Here is a 27797-nt window from a genome sequence, read left to right as displayed (position 1 = left end):
ACTGTGCCAGTTTCTACATGGTTATTGCTATTCCATTTCAAGGCCTACTTTATGGCACTTTACAGACTGAGCCAACTTCCCATCCCCCAACTTCCACGTTTTTATTTAAGTGTACAGTTTGGTGGCATTGAGTACATTTATAACTTTTTGACCTTGAAGTTCTGCCCTAGAAGCCATATTATTTTTAACTTTTTGTATCTCATTTTCCTTTCTGTAAGTAAAAAGAACACCCCCATTAGGTTTTTGTTTGTCCAGGTTGACCTCCAACTCACAATCTTCCTGCCTCAGCCTTGTGAGTGCTGGGATTGAAGGCGTGAGTATTCCATGGAGTCTGGCAAGGCTGTGGTTGTCTGTAAATGAGATTAAGCGTTAGCAAACCCTTGGTGTTTGTAAAGAGACACAGTGAGTGCTCAGTAGTGATTGTGGTTCAGAGGCTCACACTGCCAGCAGGCTGCTTAAGAAGCCTGAGATGCCGGTGTCACATGCATTCATCCCACGTACGTATATACACCGCGCATATACGTGCGTGGCAGTCATTACCCTCCACTCCGTCATAGTGTAGGTAGAGAATTCCCATTGCAAAAATCAGATAGTTTTGCATCATTTTTGTGTTGACTTTAGCACAGGGCTACTAACGTGATTTGAACTTCAGGTGAGAAGGAGATTTTTAAGAAAGAGATTTAGATTACAAAAGAATGAATAATAAAAAGATGAGACCTCAATATTCACCTATAAAACAGTGCAGGAGACTTGAAAGTGGGGAGGGCTTCTGAATATATTTTGCCATCTCCTCTTTTCAGAGCCTTAAAGGAAATTTCTTTTATTAAGAAGTTGTGGGAAGGAGCTGGAGACATGGCTCAGCCATTGACAGCACTGACTGCTCTTCCAAAGGACCCAGGTTCAGTTCCCAGCAGCACCCACGTGGCAGTTCACAGCTGTCTGTAATTCCAGTCCCAGGGGATCTGACACCTTCACATAGGCATACATGCAGACAAGACCCCAAGGTACATTAAATAAATAAATCTTCAAAAGAAAGACGTTGTGAGCAGCAGTTATTTGTTACGTATAAGGAACTCAAGATGAGCAAATGATGTGGTCAGGTGAGGACAAAGAGAAACCATAGAGAATGCTAAGCATTTTGCTTACATTTAAATCTTTTGGAAATTTCATGCATGAAGATAATACCCCAGTTAAATCTAGCACCCCGAATTGTCCCAACAGGTCAAGTGGTTTCTAGTTTAAAAATAGGGTGAGATGGTTTGTACTTTACATTCAGTCAGCAATCTTCCTGCTCTTTGGTTCAGCAACAAAACATTCATTTGCAAAAGGGATATAGGAACCGTCCAATCAACTCTTTGTAGCTTTAAAATTCATGTTCTCACAATACGATATTCAGTCACCATCACAAACATGCCTTTCTTATCCACGCTGTCCTAGCTAAATGTGAACTTTAAAAATTGGAAATTCAGGCACTTTTTAGACAGTTTGCTCTTTGTTTCATATTTTGGGGCTTTTTTAAAAAAAAAGTTGCCCAAGGGAAAAACTCATGGAAGGAACCTAGCTTTTAGGTTGGCGTGGTGTTTTGGACTATGATCGTGTTCTTGTTTAGGGGGTATTGGTAGTAAATTAAGTTTAATTGAACAAATTTATCTCTGCAGCATGGATCATATTTGGTTTCTAAAAAGTAAGTGAAAAATGTCTAATTAAAATTCATCATCCAGTTAACACGTGCTGGGTCAGGGTATCGGAGTAGTGCCACGCCATTGTTATTATTGACTTAAGTAATACACATGCAGAGGGTGCTGGGGTGGGGATAACAGTGGAGGAGGGGATAATAGTGGGCGTGGGGTCGGAAGACAGGAGTTCCAGTCTGGCAATTCCCCCTGAGAAGTTGTGACAGGGAAAGGCATTGGCCTCATGGTGTAGCAGCTGTTGGTAGACTGTTTCCTAACTCTTCTCCTTTGTCACATGTTCTCGGGGTGACATTACACTCCTTATTCATATACGGATGTCTTCCTAGCTAACATTTGACCAAGGCATTTTCTTGTGGGCCTTCAACCCCAGATCAAGTGGAGAACAGGCCCCTCTGCTTAGCTGCCCGCTGATGCTCTTAAATCAGTGCGGGAGAAAGAGCCTCATGGTGACTCCCACTACCAGTGTTTATTTTTCTATATTCCTGATAGCAAGCGGCTCCCTCCAGGGCACTGCCCTGCAGGGGTTGGAAGCCCCACGCTACTCCTTGATTGCAGATTAGACTTGGTGGCTGAGCTCCGCTAACTCTGCCTCACAAGTGTCTCTCTTGTCCGTGGTTCCTTCCCGTTTCTCCTCACTCCTTCCCCTGCTTCTCCTGGTGGAGGTGGTGGAGATGATCCTCCATGAATCCCTGCTGAGTGTCAGCGCCTTAGGGGGCTGATGGTGGTTCCTCAGAGAGAGCTACGTGTCCTTCTGTTCGGCATCCTGACTGGGCCTGTGATCTGAGAGTGAGTATCCTGCCTGCCCTGGCAAGCTCCCCAAGTATTTGTCCAGAGACTCATCCCATGTCCATGGTTCGTGGAAACCTTCCTTAACCTTTGTCAGCGGAGTGGGATTTTACCATGTTTAGAGAGGTCCCTCTACGCTCCGTACATTCTCTTTTGTTGACTTGAATGCCTCCTTCATCAGACTCTGTGTTACTCTAAGTTATACATTAAGTCTCACTTATGTTCATATATACTATCATGGCTTCTATGTCTCACAAATGACATTCCAGTAAGTGACTGAGTGCCTGGGTGAATGTTCTAGTGCTTTTTGTTCAGGGTGGGAGGGCACTATTGGTAAAATTATTATGGCCACTCCACGTAGATAAAAGGAGCTACCCACTACAGGGCACTTTGCCCGGCACCCATGACCTGCGCCTGAACATCCTGCCATGATCTCCAGATGGAGACGCTTTTGTTTTATCTCCTCCCTGGCACTGCCTCCATGATGGGGACTAGACCTAGGGCTGGGTAAAGACAAGTGTCACATGGTTGTGCCGCACTCCAAGCTCCCAGGTCGAGCTTGTGGATGAGCAAAAGCACCGAGGTTGAACGCAACCGGACGACTGCAGTGAACTGTACATCTTTCTGTCAGGTGTCTGTCCCTGCTGTGGCCATTCCCATGATCTCACTTTTGATCCACAAACTCACATGGTAACCTGGATTGCATTTCACTGCCGTGGTCACTTTCCAGTTACTCTCTGTTGACTGCTTCCTGCTTTTCTACTCCCCTTAAAGCTTTGGCACCTTCTCCCCCCCCCCCCACGCCCCCACTCCCAGCTCACTGGGTCTGCAGGCCACCGGAAGGAACGACCCCTCCATCCTCACCACTGATGTGTTCACTTACCTTCAGCTGTGTCCACTCTAGCCACTAGCTGGCCTCTCTTGCTGTAGGAGGACTCTCAGTGGTCCCGGGGAGGGCACACCCCCAGCAGCCTGCCTGGGAAGGGAGCACCATCAGCTGCGCTCTTTATCTTCTAAAGCGTCATTCCCCTCCCTCAGGCTGTTCTCCTCAGGGTGCAGACCTGCTGACACACTTCTTCCCTGTACCAGCCCTCTTCTGCTCCCCTTCGCTTTGGTTAGTGTAAACACACTCTAGCTTATTTCTCTCCTAAAGGTTTTCAGTTGTGATAGAATAGTTATAGAATAGTTTTGCCGGGCCGTGGTGGCACACGCCTCTAATCCCAGCACTTGGGAGGCAGAGCCAGGCAGATCTTTGTGAGTTGGAGGCCAGCCTGGTCTACAGAGTGAGATCCAGGACAGCTCCAAAGCTACCCAGAGAAACCCTGTCTTGGAAAACTAAAAAAAAAAAGAAAAGAAAAGAAAAAATTCACTTTTAAACTTACATTATAGCCGGGCGTGAACAAATAAATAAATTTATAGTATAAATGTTTGCATGGCTCAGGAATGTGAAGTACATCACGTTGTTGTGTAGTCTGTCTCCAGAACTCTGCATCTTGCAGAACAGGAACTTCTCCAATTAAACACTTGGTCCGTTAAATGAGTTTTCAGCTTCCACGCAGACCATTTCTTCATCTTCTCCATTGCCCTGTCTGTGTTCAGCGATCCACTCTGTTCTCACTCACACTTTGACTGCATTCCTTGGTGATTTTTCTAGAGAGGTCTTCACTGCGCTGCTTATGTCCAGACAGCCCTCCAGATATGTCTTTCATGTTCTCGCCTTGCATGCTTCCTGTGTATGTAGTGGACATCTCCACTAACAACTCTAAAATGACCTTGACCTGCACCAGGTGTCTGCCCGGGTTTCTATGCCTGAGGATGGTCACTCCATTCTTTCCTGGAGGAGTCACATCTGGCTATTCATTTTCTCCCAGAGCCGCCTCTGCAGGTCCCGCCAGCTCTGCTCTCAGATCTGTACCCTTACTTGTTACTATGACAGTTTGTGACAAGCACCACTTAAGGGAGGAGAGACTTATTTTGGCTTACAGTTGGGAGGGATGCAGTCCCCCGGTGCAGAGAAGGCATGGCCTAAGGAGCAGGAGGCAGCTGGTCACACTGTATCTCTGCAGTCAGGAAGTGGAGTCAGGCTATAAAACCTCAACATCCGCCCTCATTGACCCACTCCCTCCAACAAAGCGCTACCCGCTAAAAATTCCACAACCTTCCCAAATAGCGACACCAGCTTGGAGTCCAGATGTTCAGAGACATGAGCCTATGGGGGGCGGGGGGGGGGGAGGATGTTTCATATTGAAAGCACAACAGAGGCATCCGTGGCCTCAGTCCTTAGCTGCTCTGGCCCTTGCTCCTTCAGTCTGAAGAGACCTCTAGGAAGAGCCTTTTAAAGGTGAGTCAGACCCTAGGTAAAACACTCCCAGGGTTGGTAGATGCTGGAAGCCCAGATTCTCACCCCGAAGACCACGTCAGTGTCATTTCTCACTGGGGTTCTCCCTGCCAGCAAGCCTTCAGTGTGCCACCTGTCCCCACCCGAGGGCCACTCAACTGACAGCTCACTCTGGGAAGGGATCTAGCCACGGGGTCTCCTGGGGCCTCGTCTGTTCCTCTTCGCAGCTGTTCTGTACTGTGCGTTCCTCCCTGCTAGCTCCATCTGAAAAGCCACAGCCCTCCCTGTGCTTCCTGGCACCCTTAGGCCACACTTGCCAGCAGCGAGTCCGTGATGGGCTCCCTGGGTTAGTTGGTCCAGCCTCCTTGTCACTGCTGGAAGGCTGGGCTTTTGATGACGTCTGCTGTGCTTGCCTTCTGTGTAGAACTATGTCAGGCACGTTGTCAGTATTTATCAAGTAACTGAAGTTCTCGCAAAGCAGAAATGTGTGATTCATTGCCTATCCCCCTCTTTTTTAGACCTAATTTGAAATTTCAAAGCCTTTTTTCATCCAGATCGTTACCAAGATGATTTTTAAATTTCCTCAAACAGAAATGATATATATGAAAATGTCATAATGAAAATTATTATTTTGTATACTATCTAAAGAAATCTCTAATTTTCTCTTAATTTTCTAAGAGTGTACACACGACATTTTAATTTTTATAATGCTGAACATTTTTTTGGATTTTTTTTCTTTTTTCTTTTTTTCTTAAATTTAGTTTTACAATACAATTCAGTTCTACATATCAGCCACAGATTCCCCTGTTCTCCCCCCTCCCGCCCCGCTTCCCTTTCCCACGGCCCACCCCCCATTCCCACCTCCTCCAGGGCAAAGCTGACACAGTTTTTATAATATGAAATGTTATTAATGATAAAAAATTTTTACTTTTATGTATACAAGGGAATTGCTGTAGATTTTCAAGTAGACTTATATTAAAAATTTCTTTCCTAGGGGTTATTACATTTAAGTACATCAGAGTGGCTTTAAGTCTTCCAAGTCCCGTCTGCGTGAGAATATCACTAGGAACATCTTTGAGGGGTTTTGTGGCAGTGGTTATTTTTTCTTTAACTTTCTAAGGAAGCATATTGAAATGGACACTGTGGGTAGCTTTTGAAGTTTGTGCTTCTGTGAGATAAATTTTACTGATGTGATTGACACCATGTGGTATCAATTCTGAGTCCTCTGTGATTTCTACTTCAAACCTCTGCTGCTGCTATTACCTTCCCTGTTTGCTGTGTTTGACATGAGCCGTTAACTCCAGCTTCTCGACTCGCTAGTTAGGCAGACATTGATTCCAGATCAAAGGAAAGATTCATTTTGCCATCTTGGAACCCTTTAAAATGGCGATACACCTTCTGTGCCAAATTCAGAAGTCTCCTAGAGGGTCGATAATTTTATCTTTGATGATGAAAGATCTGATGTATGTAGTCTCACCCCTGAGATTATTTACAGTACATTTTTTTTAAAAGAAAAAAAAAAAAACTTGACTTGCCTCTAAAAGCCTTTTGATTTTTAAGGAGAACCAGATCGGTAATAGATGTGGATGTTTCAGAAGCCGCAAAAGCCTTGCATGTGCTTGGCCTCGGGTTGGGGGTGGCGAGGGGGGCGGAGTACTGGCTTCTCCAATGCTCTTGTTTGCCTTTTTATCTTTATCACTGGCAAGAGTGGTGTCCAGCCTGCCTTTGTGCTTCAAGCATCAAGTAATCCTCCTTATTCAGCCTCCCAAGTAGCTGGGAGTCCAGATGTGCACTCGTGCCCAGTGTATTTATTGTTTTGTTTTGTTATTGTTATTATTGTATTTACCATTTTGTGTATAATAAAGGATCCAATTAGCTGTGGGTCCTGGTGGGACTGATGCTTACTAGATATTTCATGCTGTGTTTGGTTTCAGAAGTTTCCAACTAAAGTCAAGACCGTGGAAAAATCTGTATGGTGTAATCATTGTCTTATAAGGGGCTTTTTGAGGTCCCCCCGGCCTATTTCCCCATCTGTTGTGGTTGAGGACCACTCTTTCTGTCAGTACCCTCAAGCCCTCACACTGCGCAGCGTTTCATCCTTGACAAACCTGACTTGTGGTGACTGACAGTGAAGTGTGAGGTGGCCGAGTCCACTCACCAGTCCTTAGCGTCCCTGGGCGTCCCTGTCTGCCCTTCAGCATGGCTCACCTGGCAGCAGCCGCTAGATTCCTTAACCACTAGGAATTGGTCTTGAGCAATCCTTTAGCAGAACGGCTCCTCCCTCCGTTATCAGCTCTTCAGCTTAATCAGTGAGGCATTCACTCCACTTCAAGTGTGATATCAGGAAGAGACCCCAGGATGAAAACTCCCAGAGGCCTCTGCTTCCCCCCTCCCCCCCTTGCACTCCAAGAATCCAGGTCTCTTCCTCCCACCACCGGTTGAGCAGCTGCTCCAAGTTCTGTTGTTCCTTCCAGGCAACCCTGGGCTTCTCTGCACCTGGAGGAAGCCCGTTCCTACAGCAGTCTGTGCCGCTGTGTGCATGCAGGCTTCTCTCTAGAGTCCCCCCGCTGAGCTGTGCATGCCTTCTTTGGACACTGAGATTGTTAGAGGGGTGCCATGCACTGCCGGAGTCAGCTGTCACCAGCTGAGCTCAGGACACTGCTGACTGCTTCCTTTGCCTCATTTCACTCCCCAACAATACAAGGTGCACACCAGTCTAGCACATATGGCTGGCCGTGTGAGGAGAGGAGGGATGGATGGATCGAGGGATGGATGGTTGGAGCTAGAGAAAACTGGTGTGTACGATTTCGTGGACAGAAAAGCCATCAAACTGATTTTGAGATTTTCCGCTTGTTATACAGAAGCATCATTAGGTTGGCCAGCCGCCACAGCACACACCTGTAATCCCAGCACTTCAAAAGCTAAGGCAGGAAAACCATAAGTTCAAAGCCAGCCTAGACTAATCAGACATTGTCTCAAACAAACACCTTATCCCCAAATAAAACATATATACCTATATGTATGCGTAGTTAGTAAACCAGGGTAATTAGTTTGCTGGTATTTCTTGGGGAATATGCTTTCCAGTTACATCTAATCTACTTGTAACTCAGACCTTATGTCTTGCTGTGTATCGGACTAAGTCAGTGGCAACACATTTGTGCCTATTCTTCTTAGAGTGCTTTGCTCTGTGTGGGCACTATTCCGAGGGCGTACTCTGTGGGGCCTAGTCTAACCCTTTCAAGAACTCTGGAGCAGCTACTGTTCTAGTCCTCATGTTATAGGTGAGGAAACAGGTGATCATTTCCAAGTCTTCCCAGCTGAGTGCTGGGCCAGGGCTTGAAGTTACATTGTGTGGAAATCACCCGCTTTCCAACCACGTTCACCATCCCCTTCGTTCAGCCACTCTTCACTGAGCTCTAGTTGTGTGGCTAAGGGCCTCACCAGCGTAGAACTTAGGTTCATGGCTGGGGAAGATAAATTAGCCACCAGAATACACAACTAAATAGAAATCCAAGTGCTAAGGGGAACACAAGAGAAGCGCACCGCTACAAAGAGTTCAAGCCTTATGGAGCTGACGAGTGGAACCTCCTTCTTGGTGGGTCCTTTAGAAGTATGCCTGAGAGCTGGACTCTCTCTAGTCTTTTAGGAGTCTGCTGTTATTTCTGCCTGTTTGGCCCTTGCAGTATCTGGTGGTTAATCTGCAGAGTCAGGATTGAGTCAGCCATGGGCTCTGTCCCATTGCCTGCAGCCACGATCCCTTACTCTGGGGCCTTTCCAGACATGCCCCTCCTGTGGGTGTGTGGTGAATCTTGGGGCTGAGCTCCTGTGTTTATGGAGAGCAGAGTAGGAAGTGAGGAAGTGGGTTTACTCCACTGGTGGGGGGGCTTTGTGGAGCAGAGAGGAAGCTCGGCACAGATAGGAAGATGGAGGAGACCTTGCCTGATTAGTTGAAGGAGGCTGGGGACCCCAGGCCATGCCTCTACACAAGATGCTCTCCAGAAGCAGTAGAGCCACAATATGAACGTGGGAACAGCTCTCCCCAGCATTAGGAGGCACAGGGACACATGCAGGAGTCAGCCAGGACTTTTGACTTCCATGTGAGGCTGACACAGCTCCCCAGTCTGACGTCATGGTTGGTGCTAACACAGGACTTCCCTTCTATCTCGTTTCACTGTTTGTGTTCAATTACTCGTGGTCAGCTGTGGTCCAAAAATAACATTTGCCTTCCCTCTCAAGAGAGAGACCACAGACATACAACTTGTATCCCCGTCTGTTATGGAACCTGTTCTGGTCTGTCACCCTTTATTGTTATTCTCTTGCTTTGCCTGGTTTGTAAATTCAGGCATGCATATAGAAGGCCAAACAAAGGATGGATCGACTCAGTACTTTCTATCAGGGCTCTTTAGGCCTTCCCTGGGAGTCTGGGGCTGCAACCTTCTCGGACTTGGACATGGACGAGAATGCTGCCTTCTGCAGTTAATTTTCATGGCAGTATTGTTTACGGTCTGACTTGGTTTTCCTGCAACTGGTCATGATGTTGACTTCCAAGAATAGGCCTTTTCTTCTGACCAACCAGCAGGATGTGGTCCACGAGGTCCCCAGCTGTCCTGGCCCATCAGAGCTGCTACATTGAGGATGGCTAGTGACTGCAAACTTCGGATGTTATTGCTGGCACGTGGGGGCTTCATCCAGTTCCTCGTGAGCTACCACTTTTTTATACAAAAACAGTCCAGGCAATCTTGCTGACTGCACACTGGATTCCACGTACTGTTTTTCTGCCCTACCCTGCTTATTTTTATTCATTTGGCCACTTTATTTTAGGAATTTGCAAAGCTTATTTTGGCAGCCTGATACTTATTGTTTTATTTCTGGCTGCTTGGCTTTCGTGTGAATACTTCAATTAAGCAGCGGATGTGGGCAGATGCGTCTTAGGGGCGCTGGTTTGCTGCCCCACTGTGTTAGTGCTGGGGTGGATTTGACTCCCCACTGTGGAGCGAGACCCCAGGGTGGGTTTCCAGCTAGGACAGTTGCCTGCTTGGGTTGGGTGGAGAACAGAGGCACCCGGGGACACACCCCCTCCATTTGGAAAACATATTAAAGACCTGGCCAGAGGTCATGTCGCTTTTACAGGGCTGTGGAGTGTCTGCCGACCAGGTCCCAGAAGTGGGCCAGTTAGTTGTTAATGGTTTTTCTGTCTACAAGATACACTCAGATGGTCAGTTGATCTCCCTGGTACTCCAGTCTTGTGAGGCTGAGTGAAGAAGGCGCTCAGGAAGCTTTGGTGGCTGTTCAAGGGGGCTGGGAATCAGTTCTGTTCTTCACTAGTCTGTATCCTACTGGGGATTACAGAGGCATCTGCCTTGCCTGGTTCTTGTTAAAGAGGGAAAGAAGCCAGGCTTGTGGAGAAGTTTCACTCAGTGAAGTGCTTGCTATAGAGGTGAGGGCCTGTGTTTAATCCCAGCACTTTCTTTAAAAATAAGGTGTGGGAGGCTCCCTGGGGGCGTCCTGGGCAGTCTAAGCCCCAAATAGAGAGCTGGGGAGAAGAGGAGGAAGGGAGGAGGGAAGGGGGGGGGAGGAGGGGAAATCTGTCTCAAAAAATAAGGTGGAGAGCAGCTGAGGAGGGTGCCTGGTGTCAAGCCCTGGTCTCTCTGTGTGGTGCATACATGCAAACAAAGGGAAAACATTTAAACTAATTTTCTATGTCTATGGCTTTTTCAAAATATGTCAAACTTTATTCCTGGCCAGATTTTTTGATGCCTAGCATCTATGGAAACTTGCTGAGAAGGAACTGAGGATAAGGCTCGGATCCAGCCAAAGCTGACTCCAATTTGGGCAGTATTTTCAATTCCACCTGAGGATCCTGGGAAGGGGCTCTTTATGTCCTAATCTCCTCTTGGGCATAGCCCATCCCTGGGAGAGTGCTTGCTGCTGAGGCTTGGTGTAGAGGTGGAGGATGCCAGGGGGCCTGTGCATCGCCTCTTCGCTATCCCTGAATAGTGTGGGGGCATCACGTGGACACGACAGGAATCCCCATGGCGGAGTCTCACTCCAGAGTTTCCAGTCACAAGCCCCCAACTTCTAAAAACCTGTGAGTCACCAACAGGCTGAGGAGGTTCTAGGCAGGTATTAGGAAAACAGTCTGAAATAGATGCACTGATACCCCTCTATATTTACAAAAACACCAGAGCTGTCAATGAACCCAAACAAACACAAATCCTTTGTCCAAGCCCTTTACCTTGAAAAAAAAAAGTCTGTTTATCTCTGAATGGCTCGGGTCTTATCCGATCTTTCACCAATGTACATCTCTGGTTTTTGTTGTCATTCAAAATTAAGATACGAATTGCCCTCTTAACCTGTGCTTGAGGTCTAGACATCGTGTTCTTTCTGTGTTTTGAGTGGAGAATGTTTATTGCTCAGACTTTGGGGTGTCTGTGATTCTGTTACCACTGAGATGGGTGAGTGTCATCTTGGGCTCTGATGCCTTCTCTCAGGGTTTGAGTTTGAGTTAGGAGTGTTCACTGTCCTGTGCCTTTGATTACAACTAAGTCTAAATTCACTCTCTCCCCCTCCCTTCTTTCTGCCTCTCCTCCCCTCCTCCCTCTCCCATTCTCTCCTCTCTCCTCCACTCCCTTCTCTGGACCTCTCCTCCCTTCCCATCTCCCCCCCCCCCCCAGTTTTCCCTGCTCCATCTCCTCCCCTCCCCTTCCCTCTCCTTCCTTCCCTCTCCCCACCCCTCTTCCTCCCCCCTCTTTTTTGGGGGGTAGAAAGTAGATAGTGTAGCCCCCAGCTGGCCTCCAACTCTAGGACTTTGTGTCTTGTTTCTCTAAGTGCTGGGACTGCGCATCCACCTCCTTCTCCCCCTTCTCCCTGTTCTCTCCCCCCTCTCCCTGCTCTCCCTCACCTCCTGCCCTCTTCCTCTCTAGCTTTACTTCTGGGTTTTCAGGGAACAGGAAACAGTCGGAATACATTTGATTCTGTAATCCCATCATCTAAGTCCAAACACCTTAGTGCAGACTTCTCTTCCTTTCTAGGCATCCAATGATTTGCCCTTAGCTTGTGTAAAGCTCAGAGGAGCATGCCTGCCCATTTTTTTTTGGGGGGGGGAGTACTCCCCTTTCTGTCTTCCACTGACAAAGTTGAGAATTAAACAGTGCTAAGAGGCAAATAGGAAAAAAAAGGGGGACCATATATTTGAAAACCTACCAAGATTAGGGCTTTCCTGTTTGTACATGAGGCATGAATCTGTTTCCCTGTGACCTTGCTATTGACTATATTTTGATTGAATTTTGGACAGATCAAACTGGAAGACCGATATGTTATCTGGTCTTGTTGGCATCATCTCATGAAGAAGAGTGATGATCTCTTGGGGGAGCACGGTCAAGCTCTGTGGTTTAGGCAAGTGACCCAGTACTGTTCCACGTAGGGTTTGCATGAGGCGTCGGCTGTGTGCTGGACAGATGTCACCAGCTGTATCTGTTCTTGCAGGCAGTAGTCAGCACCTGATTTAAAACATACATAGCCACACACACAATTTTATTTATTTCTAAATTATGTATGTGTATGTCTGTGTTTGGGTATGAGCATGCAAGTCCTCTGGAACAGGAGTCACAGTTAGTTTTCAGCCACAATATGAGTTCTGTGAACCAAGTTCAGGACCTCTGCTAGAGTAAAAGATGCTCTTAACTGCTGAGCCGTCTTTCCGGCCCCCGATTTAAGCCTCATTAAAAGCATATTTTGGAATATCCAGAGTTACAGTGTGTTGTGAGTTTGTCTCATTTTTCTATGAAATATTTAAGCTCCTTGAATGTGTGTGGTTTTCTATTTGTGTAGAAAGCATATACTTAGGAAATGTTGATGAGTGTGTAAATAATTCAGCATTCAGTTAATTAACCCAAACAAACTCTTGTTGTGTTTTAATTTCCACACTGCTGACTAAGCCAGCTGTTTTTGTATAGGCTTTGGGAGAGTCTAGGCTGCATGTAGATGTCTTAACCTTCTAATATAGGAACTGACACAAATCCAGAAATACAGGAGCTCATGGCAAAAGGAAATTGTCACTAGCTTGGTAGATATGGAGATCTATTTATTTGGGGTCAATGAAGGCTTTGTCACGGTGGACACCCATGGTCAATAGTTTAGAACTTTATTTATGATGTATATATAGCCTAACTCCTTTTGAGAAAGGATCTCTGAAAAGGTATATAGAGAATAGTCCAATTAAAAACAAGTTTTTTTGTTTTTTGTTTTTCAAGACAGGGTTTCTCTATGTAGCTGGAGAGATGGCTCAGCCGTTAAAGGCTAGGCTCACAACCAAAAACAAGTTTTAATATAGCTCAGGTGGTAGTGTGTTTGCTTAGTGTGCATAATGCCCAGGGTTAAAGGTCGGGTTTCATTCTTCAGCTTTGCATAAACCTATAAGCCAGATGATATAGCAGCATCTTCCTTAAACCCAGCAGGGAGATCAGGAGTTCAGGGCTACCCCTACCATATAGAGAGTTGAAGGTCAACCTGCGCTACTTGAGACCCTGTCTCGAAACCAGGCACAACCACATCAGTTTCAGATGAGCCTGATAAGTCAGACCTGGGGTCAGGTGGTAACACTGGCAGCTGAGGCAGGAGGGTTGTGAGTTCTAGGCCAGCCTAAGCCTACATAGTAATATCCCATCCCCAAAAGGAAAATCAACAAAAACCCCAAACCAAGCAAATAAGCAAACAAAATAAGAGTTTAATAGGAAAGTATTAGATCCTACTTAAAATGAGGATGAATTAAGCCTTTCCCATCAGCAGGTAGGACTAACCCCATCTCTACAGAGGCCTTCTGGCTGAGTAGATCAGTCTGCCCAGAAGTAGTATGGGAGGAAAAATGCTGAACTTTCCCCCATACCTGGACACCTTGGAGGAGATAAGAGGCGAGGACAGCAGACAGTCTGTGCTGTAAACACTGCAGTCACAGAGCACACGCCACAGTTGTGTCTCTGTGAACTTCAGGGGGATTTTTCTGAGCCAAACTTACAGGAAACAGCAGTATATGTTTTCTGGGCAGATTTCCTGCTTTGTAGCACACGAAAATCTTCATGTCTTCTGGATTTTTTTTTTTTTCTGTTTTGGTTCTAAACATTCACGACAGGAAATTTGCTTCGTCCCCCCATCCAGTGCCTGGGACTTGACGGTCACTTCGGTCTGTCAAGTTAAAGGCACAAATTCATTGTGTAGTGAGTTCAAGAATGCAGACGTTCTGGAAGACTGTTTTAGATGTGTGTTTATATACATAGAGATTTGCATATTTTAATAGTATATGTATGATACATATATTACTTATCTGGAAACATACACACACACACACACACACACACACACACACACACACACACACACACATTTAAGTCTTTGCAGGTACAGAAGGGTTTACAGTGAGAAGCCACACCAGTCCATCTAGCCAGAGAGCCTTTGTCTAGAAAGAAACTGCAGGGTTTTTTTTTTTAATTAGTTTCTTAACTCTCCAGAAATAACTTATAGCTAAGTAATTGTGTAAAACACTCTTTAAAAACACAGATGCCCACCAGGCCACTTACCAGCATGAGCAAGTTACCTTCGAGATGGTTCCCTGTTAGCCACAGAGAACTCTTTCATTCTTGCCAATGAGTACAGAGCACTAATGTTCATTGCAGAGGGTGATGTTTCAGTATTCCACGGCCTCACAGGAAATGCAATTACTGTTGTATTCATATTTATTGGTTGATTTAATGTTAGCATTATTTATGACATTTATTAATAGAGTATGAATATTTAATCAGCCTTCCACTGACATTTAAATTATTTTCTAACATGTAGGATTTCAAACTGCTAAAAACACACCGTATTTGTAGATGAAAAAAGATTGGGTTAAAGTGTATGTACATTTATGTATTTCATGTGTCTAATCTGTTTTGATCTATGTACACATATACAATACATTATGAAATGATAACTATAGCTGGGCAAATAGGTTCTGTATCATCTCACATAGTTAACCTTTGTAGGTGGCGGTGGGGGAGGGGAGGTAACCGAAAATCTTTGAGCACGTCTCCAGTATGCAATATTCTTTTAAGAGGAAGCCCATCAGAAAGCAGCCCAGAGAACACATAAGGAAGTCAACAGAACTAATTACCAAGATGGAAAACGGGTCCAAGTACACTCACAATGAGAGAAAGCAGAATTTCAAATGAAAAGTGGAATTTTAGACCACCGTTTGAAGTCACCTCAGAAACCCAGGTAGCATCTCAAATGGAAGGAGATGCCCACCCACCTCATACTGTCCGTTCCTCTAGCAACTGTATTCACGTGTCCATTATTAGTGGTTGTGTGTGTGTGTGTGTGTGTGTGTGTGTGTGTGTGTGTGTGTGTGGTGTCCATGCAGCTCACAGCACACATGTGACACACACAGGACACCTTTACGGAGTTGGTTCTCACTTTTCTGTCTTTACAGGGGGTTGGGGGATAGATCCCAAGTTGTTCCACTAAGGGCCTCTTTACTTCCTGGGCCATCTTTCCTGGCCCTCATCCTCATTGAAAAAAAAAAATGTTTGTTATTGTATTTGTGTAAGTGGGTTTGCATTCCTGCTGTGACTCAGGAGGTCAGAGGACAGCTTGTGGTAGCCTGTTCTTTCCTTCCCTGGGACTCCTGTAGAAGGAACTCGGGCACCAGGCTTTATCTACTGGTCCCAATAGTCTTTTTTGTTGAAGAATTATTTATTTTTATTTCCTGCCTTATGGTTGTTGTTGCCTGCATGTGTGTATGTGCCTGGTGCCCATGGTGTCCAGAAAAGGGTGCCAGATCCCTTAGAGTTGGAGTTACAGATGGTTATGAACTCCATGTGGCTGCTGGGAATTGAATCTGGGTCCTCTGCAAGAGCCACGGGTGTTCCTAACCACGGGGCCATTTCTTCAGCCCCTCTTTCTTCAAAACAAATGTATCTGGCATTTCTTTTTAGTGGGGAGGCGAGGGCCATAGCATGTGTGCGGAGGTCGGAAGTGAATTTACAAGTGTCAGCTCCCTCCATTGACGGTGTAGGTCCTAGGATTGAACTCAGGCGGTCGGGCTGGGGGTCAGCCTGCTGAGCCATCTCTCTAGCCCTGGGACACAGTATTCCTAAGGTGAACCGCCATCCCCAGCTGTACAACCCCTCCTAGACTTCCTCCTTTTCAACACCTTCGTGTGATCTCCATTTTTCCTCGCTCTCAGTTTTATTATGTTAGATCTGCTAAAATGTCACCAGTTAACAGCCCTTTATTGATCATGTTCTCAGCATGGCAGTGTCTGTATTAGGTTATTTGCTATTTACTTGTGTAAAAGGTTTAAAAAAAAAATGCCATGCATAGGGTTACAATTTATGTTAGTTTATTTATAGAAACAGTATTGGTCTCTTTTGTTTGTGTGCTAGGAACCCCTTGTGTTCCCTTTTGTGTGTGCTGTTCGCCTTCTTGCTGTAGGGCTGGGTATCCTTCCCCTGCTGAGCAGCATCCTCAGCTTCCTCAGCATCCTCAGCATCCTCAGCATCCTCAGCATCCTACTGACAATTGCATCTCCTTATCTTTGCATAAGATGAGTTTGTTTGGCTTGTGAATGGAAGGGCTGCCCTCTCCTGTTCTTTGCCGTGTGTTTCAGGTGTGGAGTTCTAGCTTGTGTTGTCCTCTAAATATTGTGTTCATGGGTCAAGTTCATCCTCTTCCTTCAGGCTGTCTGGGAAGTTTTAAGTTCATGAAGTTCCCAGTTTATCCTCCAGGTCTGGGCTTCACTCTGCACACCTGTGGCATCTTCTTTTTTTTATATTTGGTGTCCTGTCTACTGTTCTCACATTTCTCCATTAAAGATGTTGCATCATTTTATTTGGGGGTGCTATGTGTTCACATCTCTTCCCAGATCATGGCCCCTGTTTTTTGTGGACTTGGCCATGGAGTCCACCTTTACTGGTATTTGCTAGGCAGACACACATTGGGTGTTCATAGACACAGTTGGTTTATCTTGGTCTTATACATTGTAAGTACTCTGGTGAAGAAAATGTTTTTTTTTTTTTTTTAAAAGTTCTGATTGTGTCTGTCTGTAGAGGATATAACAGACAAGTTCCTCCTACATTAGAGTGGAACTCTGATTGGAATCAGTGCGGATAAGGAGTGCAAGCCTGAGTGGATGGTTATGGTAACTGTGCATATTTGTATATGTGAAAAGATAAGAGTTACATTCTTGCCTAAGAGAATTTCCAAAAGCTCCTTTTGTGTAGCCAGATTCACAAATCAGAGACCTAAGGTCTCACCCACACCTTCGTTTCCCTTAATGCATGCACATGCTTTTGCCCAAGAAATAGAAATCACAGCAGAGGCACATGACCAGAAATGTTGATGAAGTTCAGATGATAGCATGGAAAGCAGGAACAAGAGTGTTGATGCTCTAACAAAGCGTTCTTTCCTTTTTCTCGCAGATCTGTCTAAAAACAGGCTGGTGGAAGTGCCGATGGAACTGTGCCATTTCGTATCACTGGAAATTCTTAACCTGTATCACAACTGCATCCGGGTCATTCCTGAGGCCATTGTTAATTTGCAGATGCTTACCTACTTAAACCTGAGGTAGGTTTAACTGGGAACTTCTGATCATGTGCGTTCAGGGGCCAGCACAGAACCATGATACGTTCATCTATCGTCTTTGCTATTCTTGGTCATACTTGCAGTTAAACCACAGAAATATTAAACATGCCCTATGTCCTAAATTTATAGGGCCCTTCATATTGCTCTTGGTGCTGGACTTGCCCACATGTCATCCGGGCAAGGTTCGAAAAGGGAATATTTACATAGCATCCTTGTCCTCTCCCTGACGGTGTGTATAAGGATGCTAGTATGCTGTCTTCAGGAATTCATGATTTTGAAGGAGGAAGGGAGAAGAATGTCAGTTAAGGCATTTCAAGAGAAAGGGAGGTAGCCATTCTTTGTGAGTTCAGTCACTTTAAGGAAATTGTGGAGGATCTGAGTGTGGTATAGTGCACACCTTTAATCCCAGCACTTGGGAGGCAGAGGCATGTGGATCTCTGAGTTTAAGGCCAGCCTGGTCTACATAGTGAGTTCTAGGACAGCCAGGGCTACAGAGGGAAATCCTGCCTTGAAAAACCAACCAACCAACCAACCAACCAATAAATAAAAATAAAGTAAAACCAAAACAAACAAAAACCGAAAAGACCCCCAAACAAAAAGAGAAAGTGGTGGAGAACAGCTGAGCTCTCTAGCCAGATAGACAGTTTGCCTTCTTAATTCCCATTAAATTAAGCTGCTCTTCTTTGAGCATGCCTTACTATATCTTGAATAAAGTAATGTAACACGTTAAGGCTGCAGACTAGCTCTAGCATTTAAAGAAAATTGATGTTTTTAAAATCTTGGTTTTAAAACTCTTTTTATGAGGCTACAATTACCCTGATACCCAAACCACACAAAGATGCAACAAAGAAAGAGAACTACAGACCAATCTCCCTCATGAACATTGATGCAAAAATACTCAACAAAATATTGGCAAACCGAATCCAAGAATACATCAAAACAATCATCCATCATGACCAAGTAGGATTCATCCCAGGGATGCAAGGATGGTTCAACATACGAAAATCAGTCAATGTAATACACCATATAAACAAACTGAAAGAAAAAAACCACATGATCATCTCCTTAGATGCTGAAAAAGCCTTGGACAAAATCCAACACCCCTTCATGATAAAGGTCTTAGAAAGATCAGGAATACAAGGAACATTTCTAAACATAATAAAAGCAATTTATAGCAAGCCAACAGCAAACATCAAATTAAATGGAGAGAAACTCAAAGCGATACCACTAAATTCAGGAACAAGACAAGGCTGTCCACTCTTCCCATATTTATTCAATTATAGTACTAGAAGTTCTAGCTAGAGCAATAAGACAACAAAAGGAGATCAAAGGGATACAAATTGGCAAGGAAGAAGTCAAACTTTCACTATTTGCAGATGATATGATAGTATACATAAGTGACCCCAAAAACTCTACCAGAGAACTCCTACAGCTGATAAACTCTTTCAGTAAAGTGGCAAGATACATGATCAACTCAAAAAAATCAGTAGCCCTCCTATACACAAATGATAAAAGGGCTGAGAAAGAAGTTAGAGAAACATCACCCTTTACAATAGCCACAAATAATATAAAATACCTTGGGATAACACTAACTAAACAAGTGGAGGACCTTTTTGATAAGAACTTTAAATTTCTAAAGAAAGAAATTGAAGAAGATATCAGAAAATGGAAGGATCTCCCATGCTCATGGATAGGTAGGATTAATATAGTAAAAATGGCAATCTTACCAAAAGCAATCTACAGATTCAGTGCAATCCCCATCAAAATCCCAACACAATTCTTCACAGACTTGGAAAGAAAAATACTCAACTTTATATGGAAAAACAAAAGACCCAGGATAGCTAAAAGAATCCTATACGATAAAGCAACCCTTGGAGGCATCACCATCCCTAACCTCAAACTCTACTATAGAGCTATAGTAATAAAAACAGCTTGGTACTGGTATAAAAACCGACATACGGATCAATGGAATCGAATTGAAGACCCTGACATTAATCCATGCACATATGAACACCTGGTTTTTGACAAAGGAGCCAAAACTATACAATGGAACAAAGAAAGTATCTTCAACAAATGGTGCTGGCATAACTGGATGTCAATATGTAAAAGATTACAAATAGATCCATATCTGTCACCATGCACAAAACTCAAGTCCAAGTGGATCAAAGACCTAAACATAAATCCAGTTACACTAAACTTAATAGAAAAGAAAATAGGAAGCACTCTTGAACACATTGGCACCGGAGACCATTTCCTAAATAAAACACCAACAGCAAGATCCTGAGCACAACAATTAATAAATGGGACCTCTCGAAACTGAGAAGCTTTTGCAGGGCAAAAGACACAGTCAATAAGACAAAAAGACAGCCAACAGAATGGGAAAAGATCTTCACCAACCCCACATCTGACAGAGGATTGATCTCCACAATATATAAAGAACTCAAGAAATTAGACATCAACGTACTGAACAGTCCAATTAAAAAATGGGCTAAAGAGCTAAACAGAGAATTCACAAAACAAGAACTACAAATGACTAAAAGACATTTAAAGAAATGCTCAACATCCTTAATCATAAGAGAAATGCAAATCAAAACGACTCTGAGATACCACCTTACACCTGTTAGAATGGCTACGATCAAAAACACCAATGACAACCAATGTTGGAGAGGATGTGGAGCAAAGGGAACACTCCTCCACTGTTGGTGGGAATGTAAACTTGTACAACCACTGTGGAAATCAGTATGGCGGTTTCTCAGAAAATTAGGAATCGAACTACCTCAAGACCCAGCCTCCCACTCTTGGGCATATACCCAAGGAATGCTGATTCATACCATAAAGATACATGCTTAGCTATGTTCATAGCAGCACTTTTTGTAATAGCCAGAACCTGGAAAAAACCTAGATGCCCATCAACGGAAGAATGGATGAAAAAAATGTGGTATATATACACAATGGAGTACTACTCAGCAGAGAAAAACAATGAAAGCATGAAATTTGCAGGCAAATGGATGGAACTAGAAAAAATCATCCTGAGTGAGGTAACCCAAACCCAGAAAGACAGTTATGGTATGTACTCACTCATTGGTGGATTCTAGATACAAAATAAAGAACAATCAGACCACAACCCATAGAACCATAGAGGCTATATATATAGCATGGAGGTCCCTAGGACGACTGTGGCTTATAATAAATTTCAGTTTTACTCAATTATTGAAAAAAAAATAGCCAAATGAATGGAAACACATGAACTATGAACCAAAGGCTGAGGGGCCCCCAGCTGGATCAGGCCCTCTGAATAGGTGAGACAGTTGATTGGCTTGATCAGTTTGGGAGGCTACTAGGCAGTGGGACCAAGTCCTGTGCTCATTGCATGAGTTGGCTGTTTGAAACCTGGAGCTTATGCAGGGACACTTGGCTCAGTCTGGGAGGAAGGGACTGGACCTGCCTGGACTGAGTCTACCAGGTTGATCGCAGTCCTCGGGGGAGGACTTGTCCTGGAGGAGGTGGGAATGGGGGGTAGGCTGGGAGTAAGGGGAGGGGGTGGGAGGGGGGAGAATAGGGGAACCCATGGCTGATATGTAGAACTGAATGGTATTGTAAAATAAAATATATAATAATAATAATAATAATAATAATAATAATAATAATAATAAATCTTGGTTTTAAGCTTTGTAGCTGACTGCTCTGTTGCGATTCTAGCTCCTTGGTTCCCTAAATCTTTATCTCACGTTGAGGATTTCAGGAGAGAGGGTGGAGTTGTTTTATTCCTTCTGTCTGAATGAAAACAAGTTCCCATGTTTCAGCCGGAATCTTCTTTCCTACTCTAGCATCTCAATGTGTAAAGGGTAGGCCCAAACTCATCATGCAGGCTTGTACTCCATAACTAAGACAGCTAAAGCAGACACAGGGACTCATTATCCCAGATGATAATGCCAGTGTTGTTGTTGTTGTTATTGTTCCTTTGGTTTTGTCCTTTTGTTTTGGTTGGCTCCTGAAAAGTTAGGGACTTTTTGCTTTTTTTTTTTTTTTTTTTTTTTTTTTTTTTTTTTTTTTTTTTTTTTTTAGCCAAAAACAACAAAGAGGGCTTCCATCCTGCTTCATAGCAGTGCATGGTTTTCCTCAGGGTGAAAACATTCCTAGGAGTAGCTGTCATTGCCTTTAACCTCTTTTTTTTGAAAATAAAAAATAGGGTACTGTTAGGTTATCTGCAGATTCATCTGTCTGATTGTGAGTTCTGCAGACTCCTGGTTCATCTGACCAGCTTCAGTTTTCTTGCAGTTTCTGCCTCAGCAGGAAGCTTGCTCCCTTGGACATTCCTGGGAACCCACACAGCAGTGCCTGGAGATAATTGGTTCCCCGACTCCCCAAGAGATTTGTTCATAGATTGTGATTGTTGCCAAAGCAGATGCAGCTCTGTTTATTTACCCATTTTTGTCCTGTTATGACGGTTTTTTACCCCAGTAGTTAGCATACAATAAGTATGTATTATTATACACAACAACATACATAATCAATGTGACTTCATGTCGATCTATTAAGTCCATATGTACCAAGAACTTTGGGACCATAGTTGAATATAAAATCCTAAAAACACTTGATCTATTCTTATATTAAAAAAAATAGTAATGTATTTGTTCTAATGAGTTTTAAGTTGCCTGTAATTGAGAATAGATTATTGCTGTCCTCAAATGAATAGGAAGAATATAAGGAGTATGGACCTGAGAATTCTTTAAGACAGGAAGGGGATGGAGAGATGGCTCTGCGATTAAGAGCACTGGCTGCTTTTCCAGAGGACCAGGGTTCAATTCCTGTCACTCACATAAGGGCTCACAACGGTCTGTAACTCCATTTCTGGGGATCCACTGCCCTCTTCTGGCTTCTTCGGGCACTAGGGATGTAAGTATTGTATAGATACACACGCAAGCAAAATACCCATACACATAAAATAAAATACAAATAAGTTAAAAACTTTAAAAAAAGACAAAGAAGTTGCTGGTGATGGCCGAAGACTAAGGAATGTGGTTGGCATTCTGTGACGAATTCCTACATGAGGGAAGAAGGAGGAAGTGGAGAGACTGTTAAAATGGCGTCCTGGCGTTCACCATGATGTCTCCACGCCCAGTCTGATTGGCGATCTTCAAATTTTGTCTGTTTTTCTTTTCCCATATTTCCTACTTTGAATAGTAACATGGGTGAGACTTATTCTCTTGCACCAACCCATGTGTTCTTTGAAGGAACATGATAGGAGGGAAAAAAATTAAGACAGAATGTCTCTTATCTCTCAGGAGCTAAAGGTATACAATGCCTATGGTTACTCTCTAAGCTTTCAAAAAAGCTAGATAATAATTTTTTTTTAATTTTGTTACATTTTAAATTTCTTTTGTATGGGGGAAGTAATATGTGCCAAGGCATGTGTGCAGAGGTCAAAGGGCAACTTTCCTTTTGCCTTGTGTGGGTACTAGGAATCGAACTCAGGCCTGGTTGCAAGTGCCTTTACCCCATGAACCATTTTGAGAGCCCAAAATATTGATGTTCTAGTTTGCTGGGGGTAAACCTTTCTAACCAAAAGCAACTTAGGGAGGAGAGGGTTTATACGGACTGTAACCACAGGCTTACAGGTCACGGTCCATCATTGAGGGAAGTCGGGCCTGAAGCTCAAGGCAGGAGCTGATGCAGAGGCCATGGAGGGGTGCTGTTTATTCCCATGGCTGGCTCAGCCTGCTTTCCTATACAACTGAGGACCACTTGCCCAGGTGTGGCACCACCCACAATGGGCTGGGCCCTCCCATATCAATCATCAGTCAAGAAAATGCCCTATGGGATTTGCCCACAAGCGGGTCTCATGGTGGCAATTCCTCAATTGTGGGTTCCTCTTCCTAGGTGGCTTTAGTTTGTGCCAAGCTGACAAAAATTAGCCTGCACAAGTTGTTACTTTTGATAACCTCCTATAGAAGTCAGTCTAGATATGAATACGGGAATATGAAAGGATGATGGGAACGAGTTTTGAAGAAACCAAGAAGCTAGAGTTATATTATGTCATTCAAATAGTCTTTAATTCCTGCTTGATTAAGAGAGTCAGGAGCTGGTCCCTGGAGCCTGAGCTATTTCTAGGCTTGGAAGCCATTTGGGTAGAGCATGCCATAGCTCTTCCCTGAGAGTTTGTTTGTAGTTGTGAAATTGTAGGTGACTGCCCTATATGTTTACTTGCGAATACGCGACCTCATCTAGGCAGTGCCGTTGGCATCCTCTGTGGCGTTGAGCAATATCACAACACTTGTGTTGTCTGTATTTGGATGACATTTCTAACAAATGGGGGTGCGGGGGGCGAGTCACCTACTTCTTAATCAATTTTAAATATTCATTTATTTATATCTATGCATGGAACAGCTTGGGGGGAGTCCATTTTCTCCCTTGACCACGCATGCCCTAAGGATTGAACTTAGGCCGTCAGGTATGGTAGATGGCCCCTCTGAGCCATTTCAACAGCCCTGAGTGCATCTTCTTTATAAGCAACGAGAACATTGCCTTCTCTGTGGTGATTGGTACTTGCACACACACTCTCTCTGATTAACTAGGAAGAAGGACGTTTTAGATGAAGCAATGCAACACTATCTTCCCAGAGCGCATGTTTGTTTCTGTACTTACAATTAGGCCCCACGCTGCTGTGCTTCTGTGGTGGCGGGGATCACACCAGGGCGCTGCACCTGGAAAGCTTACGCTCCGCCAATGGGGCTCCAGCTCCAGCCCCATTCTTGCTGTGTTTAGATTCCTCCCTCTCTTAATAAATCATGTGCAGGAATTACTAATTTTGTACATTCTAAAATAGAAAAGATTCCATATAAAGATACCTTGAATTTATGGGAGATGTTCGAAATTGGTTCCATCCCCTGAGAAACGTGTATATTTTAGCAGTGTAAACAGCCATAAATATTTGAGGATGGTGATGGTGATGCTGTTATTGATGATGATGATGATGATGATGATGATGATGATGATGATGATGGTGATGATGGTAATGGGGTTAGGGACATGTTGCAACTGCTTAGCCAGGTTCTTGGCTGGGATACTTTTTTCCTTATGTTATCTTCAATTTTCAAATGGCTGCTTTTTGCTAAGGATCCTCATGTCTTCTCAAGAGGCAGGATTAATTCACACATGAGAGCATCTTCCCCATAAACTGCAGTTAAAAACATGAAACTGTTTTCCGCATTCTCTCAGATGATGGAAATGTAGTATTTGGGGAAAACATTGATTTATTGCTGTTTATGTAGCCTGTGTTTGAAGCATCTAGCTTCTTTTAATCTTTGCTCCTTGGTGTTCACAACCAAAGGTTATGTTAGTTTAGTGTATGTGCCCCCTGTCTTCCTGTTGGAAAATGTCTTTGTCCAAGAAATGTGGCCAAGAACAATAAAAGTGATTCAGCAAGCCTGTTGCTACGTAGCAACAAACACTTGGAACGGGAAACGCACAGAGAAGCCGAAAATCTATTTTAAATGGTTGGAAAGGTGTTAGTGTTCCATAAGAAACGAGAATAGGCCGGAGGAGCGGAGGGCCTGGCAGCAGCGAGTGTTGTGAGTCTCAGAACGGAGAGTATAGGGAGCCCAGCTCCGAGAAGTTTGGGGATGGAGAGGCGGCAAGAACCAAACCTCTTTAATCAGTGCTTCCAGGACAAGGGGGGGTGGGTGGGTTTCCTATTCGCAGAGGAAACGCGACCAGCTGGGCCTGGATTGCTCCTCAGAAGCCCTGTCTTCCCAGCTTCGCCGGAGTGGGTTTGGAGCTGTTGCCTGTGAAGAGGCTGGTCTGTTGCATGAAATGTTATCACACTGTAAAAGGAATGCATCTTGGCTGCCGTCTGCTCCTGTGGTATCCTTTTTGGCTGCTAAACAATGTGCACAAAGAGCCAACTTCCTGATGGTCGTATAACCAGTATCCCCACATTCTTCTGGGACTCATTCTCAGAAATAATCTTTAATCCTCAGAATACCCACTCTTGTATTTGAGGGACCCTGGGTCAGTTCAGCTTTACAGAGCACAGTTGTTTCATTTTTGTTGTTGTTGTTGTTGTGAAACAAAAATCAATTTTCATTGTTCTTTTTCCATGCGCTGACATTTCTGAAGAAGCCATCTGTGGCAAAACAGTGTATCTTCACTCTAGACAATGGGAAAGTTGATACTCTTGTTATGAACCTGGAAAGGGTTTTGTTTCAATTAATACAAACTTAAATCCCTACCTTTTTATGAAGCTCTATTCAAAAGGAAAATGAGAACGTGTGTGTGTGTGTGTGTGTGTGTGTGTGTGTGTGTGTGTGTGTGTGTATACTCATGTGTGCATGCATATGTGCATTTGTGTGGCTATGTGTGCACTTGCGTGTGTGTGTGTGTGTGTGTGTGTGTGTGTGCATGCACGTGTGCCCTTGTGTATCTGTGTGTGTATGCATGCATATGTGTACCTGTGTGTGTGTGTGTGTGTGTATAGCAGCTAGTCTATGATAGATGATAGTCACGTTTTATCTTATAAAATCGCAGATACATAGAGACACCAAAACACAGTGAACCAGATTGGAATTTGACGATATCAATCTTAAATGAAACCATTTTCCATGGAGTGGGGGAAGTGAAAGAGGCCATTGGGACATCCAGGCTACACAGCACAGCTGTCTCCATGTGGCTTAAGCCTTGGTTTTTCTAAGTCCGGGCATTTGTTAATGTGGTCAAACGTATAATCAGTGGACCCTGAACTTTTGGATGTGTTTATGAATCATTCTGCGTGAAGTGTGTGTAAATTTCTGTCTCTTTGTTTTGTGCTGGCAGGCTGCCAAACACAAATAAGTTAATAATGGGATATTTCTTACCAAATTCCATTCCTTTTAGCATAGCCCAAACTTGGCAAGACTCCTGAGGAGGATTTTTCCATTCTATACACCTGATCACAGATGTTTTAACTCCCTGTTTGTATTGGGAGGGGAAAAAAAGCCAGCAACACAAAAGTGACATTGTGCTCTTAGCAGGACGCCGTCTGAGTTTGCTGGCTTTGTTTTCGGTTCTGTTTCTGATCTTTATAGGGATGTTAAGATCTTTGTGCCCCAAAGGAGAGCTCTGGAAATGAGGTGAATGCTCACTCTGAATTCACTGAAGAAATTTCTGTTCACTTACAGTAATTCTCAGTGTTTATTCTGTGGTCCCACATGAGCAAGTTCCAAATTGCATTTATTTTCCAAACTAGACCAATAAAAGCCCCTTGAAACATTGCCATTTCATTAATAAGCAACTCACTACATTTCCTGTATGAGTTGAGAGATGGGAAACACACACACACATACACACACACACACACACACACACACACACACACACTGAGAAAATTCTGGATCTGGGAAATAATTGTTGTTCTCATCACCACCAGCACCGTTTATCTGTGACATCACTGAACAATCCCTTCTGCAGCCCTTGTAGCAGTAGCTGTGAGGCAGGAGAGTATCTGTTTTTCCCGAGTCAGACACTATGTGAGTGACAGAAATGAGTGGGTGTCCTGCTTTGGCATTTCATAGATTGGGAGCACTTTGACCTTGTCATCTTACTGAGTGACATCTCCACTGTATTCCATGCTCTGTAGAACTGTTTCATGAACCTGGAAGTAGCTGTTTGGGAATTTTTCAGGGGACAGCCTAAGTGTGGAAACACTAGGGGGGATGGGGGGAACAAAACAAAACAAAAACAACTTTGTATTTGAAATGTTGCAATAGTTCCTCCTTTTATTCTTCAAACTGTAAGTTTGTGCATTTATTTCTCACCGCCCCAGGTTCTTTATTTATTTATTTATTGGAGATAAGGTCTCACTATGTAGCCCTGGCTGTCCTAGAACTTGAGGCCAGAGTATCTTCAAACGGAGATCTGCCTGCCTGTGCCTCCTGAAGCTGGGATGAAAGGTATACACAACTATGCCCAGCCCCCAGGATTATTTTTAATTGAAGATAAAGGGTGGGTGTGAGGGTATGGGGGTGTTCCTCTGAATTGGGTTTCGATTATATTATCTGTTGATCCTTTATTTTCTATTTTGCTCATTTCTGGTCTGATTTATCGTTTCCTTCATTCTGTTTTGGGTACAGGTTTATTCATTTCTAAGCTTTGGCTAAACCTGCAGGCCTCCTGGTTGTAGGGTATATGATAACACCGTGAATCCCGAGTGTGCATTTGTGTTACTTAAATAAAATCAGCCAGGAGGCGGAGCTAGCAACTGGTTGACAGAAAGTAATCATAGGGAGTCAAAGGGAGTCTGGAAGACTGATAGAGAGATGCACAGGAAGTAGTAGGGAGGGACTTTGAGTGTGGCAGTCCTTTTTGGTTTTTCGGAGTGGAAGGAA

At 44.0% G+C, this 27797-nt stretch overlaps 1 protein-coding gene across 8 annotated transcripts in view; it reads left to right on the top strand.

Moving 5' to 3' along the window:
* Lrch1 (leucine rich repeats and calponin homology domain containing 1) overlaps positions 1-27797 on the top strand; it is a 206246-nt gene that overhangs the window by 73156 nt on the left and 105293 nt on the right. For all 8 annotated transcript variants that reach the window (XM_042285157.2, XM_076545369.1, XM_076545368.1 and 5 more), the window contains exon 2: positions 17274-17418. In XM_042285157.2, coding sequence (XP_042141091.2) covers positions 17274-17418 — 145 coding nt within the window. The remainder of the gene's footprint in view (positions 1-17273; positions 17419-27797) is intronic.

This window comes from Peromyscus maniculatus, chromosome 9, assembly GCF_049852395.1.
Source record: "Peromyscus maniculatus bairdii isolate BWxNUB_F1_BW_parent chromosome 9, HU_Pman_BW_mat_3.1, whole genome shotgun sequence".
Lineage (NCBI taxonomy): Eukaryota > Metazoa > Chordata > Mammalia > Rodentia > Cricetidae > Peromyscus > Peromyscus maniculatus.
This window is presented reverse-complemented; position numbering and strand designations above follow the sequence as displayed.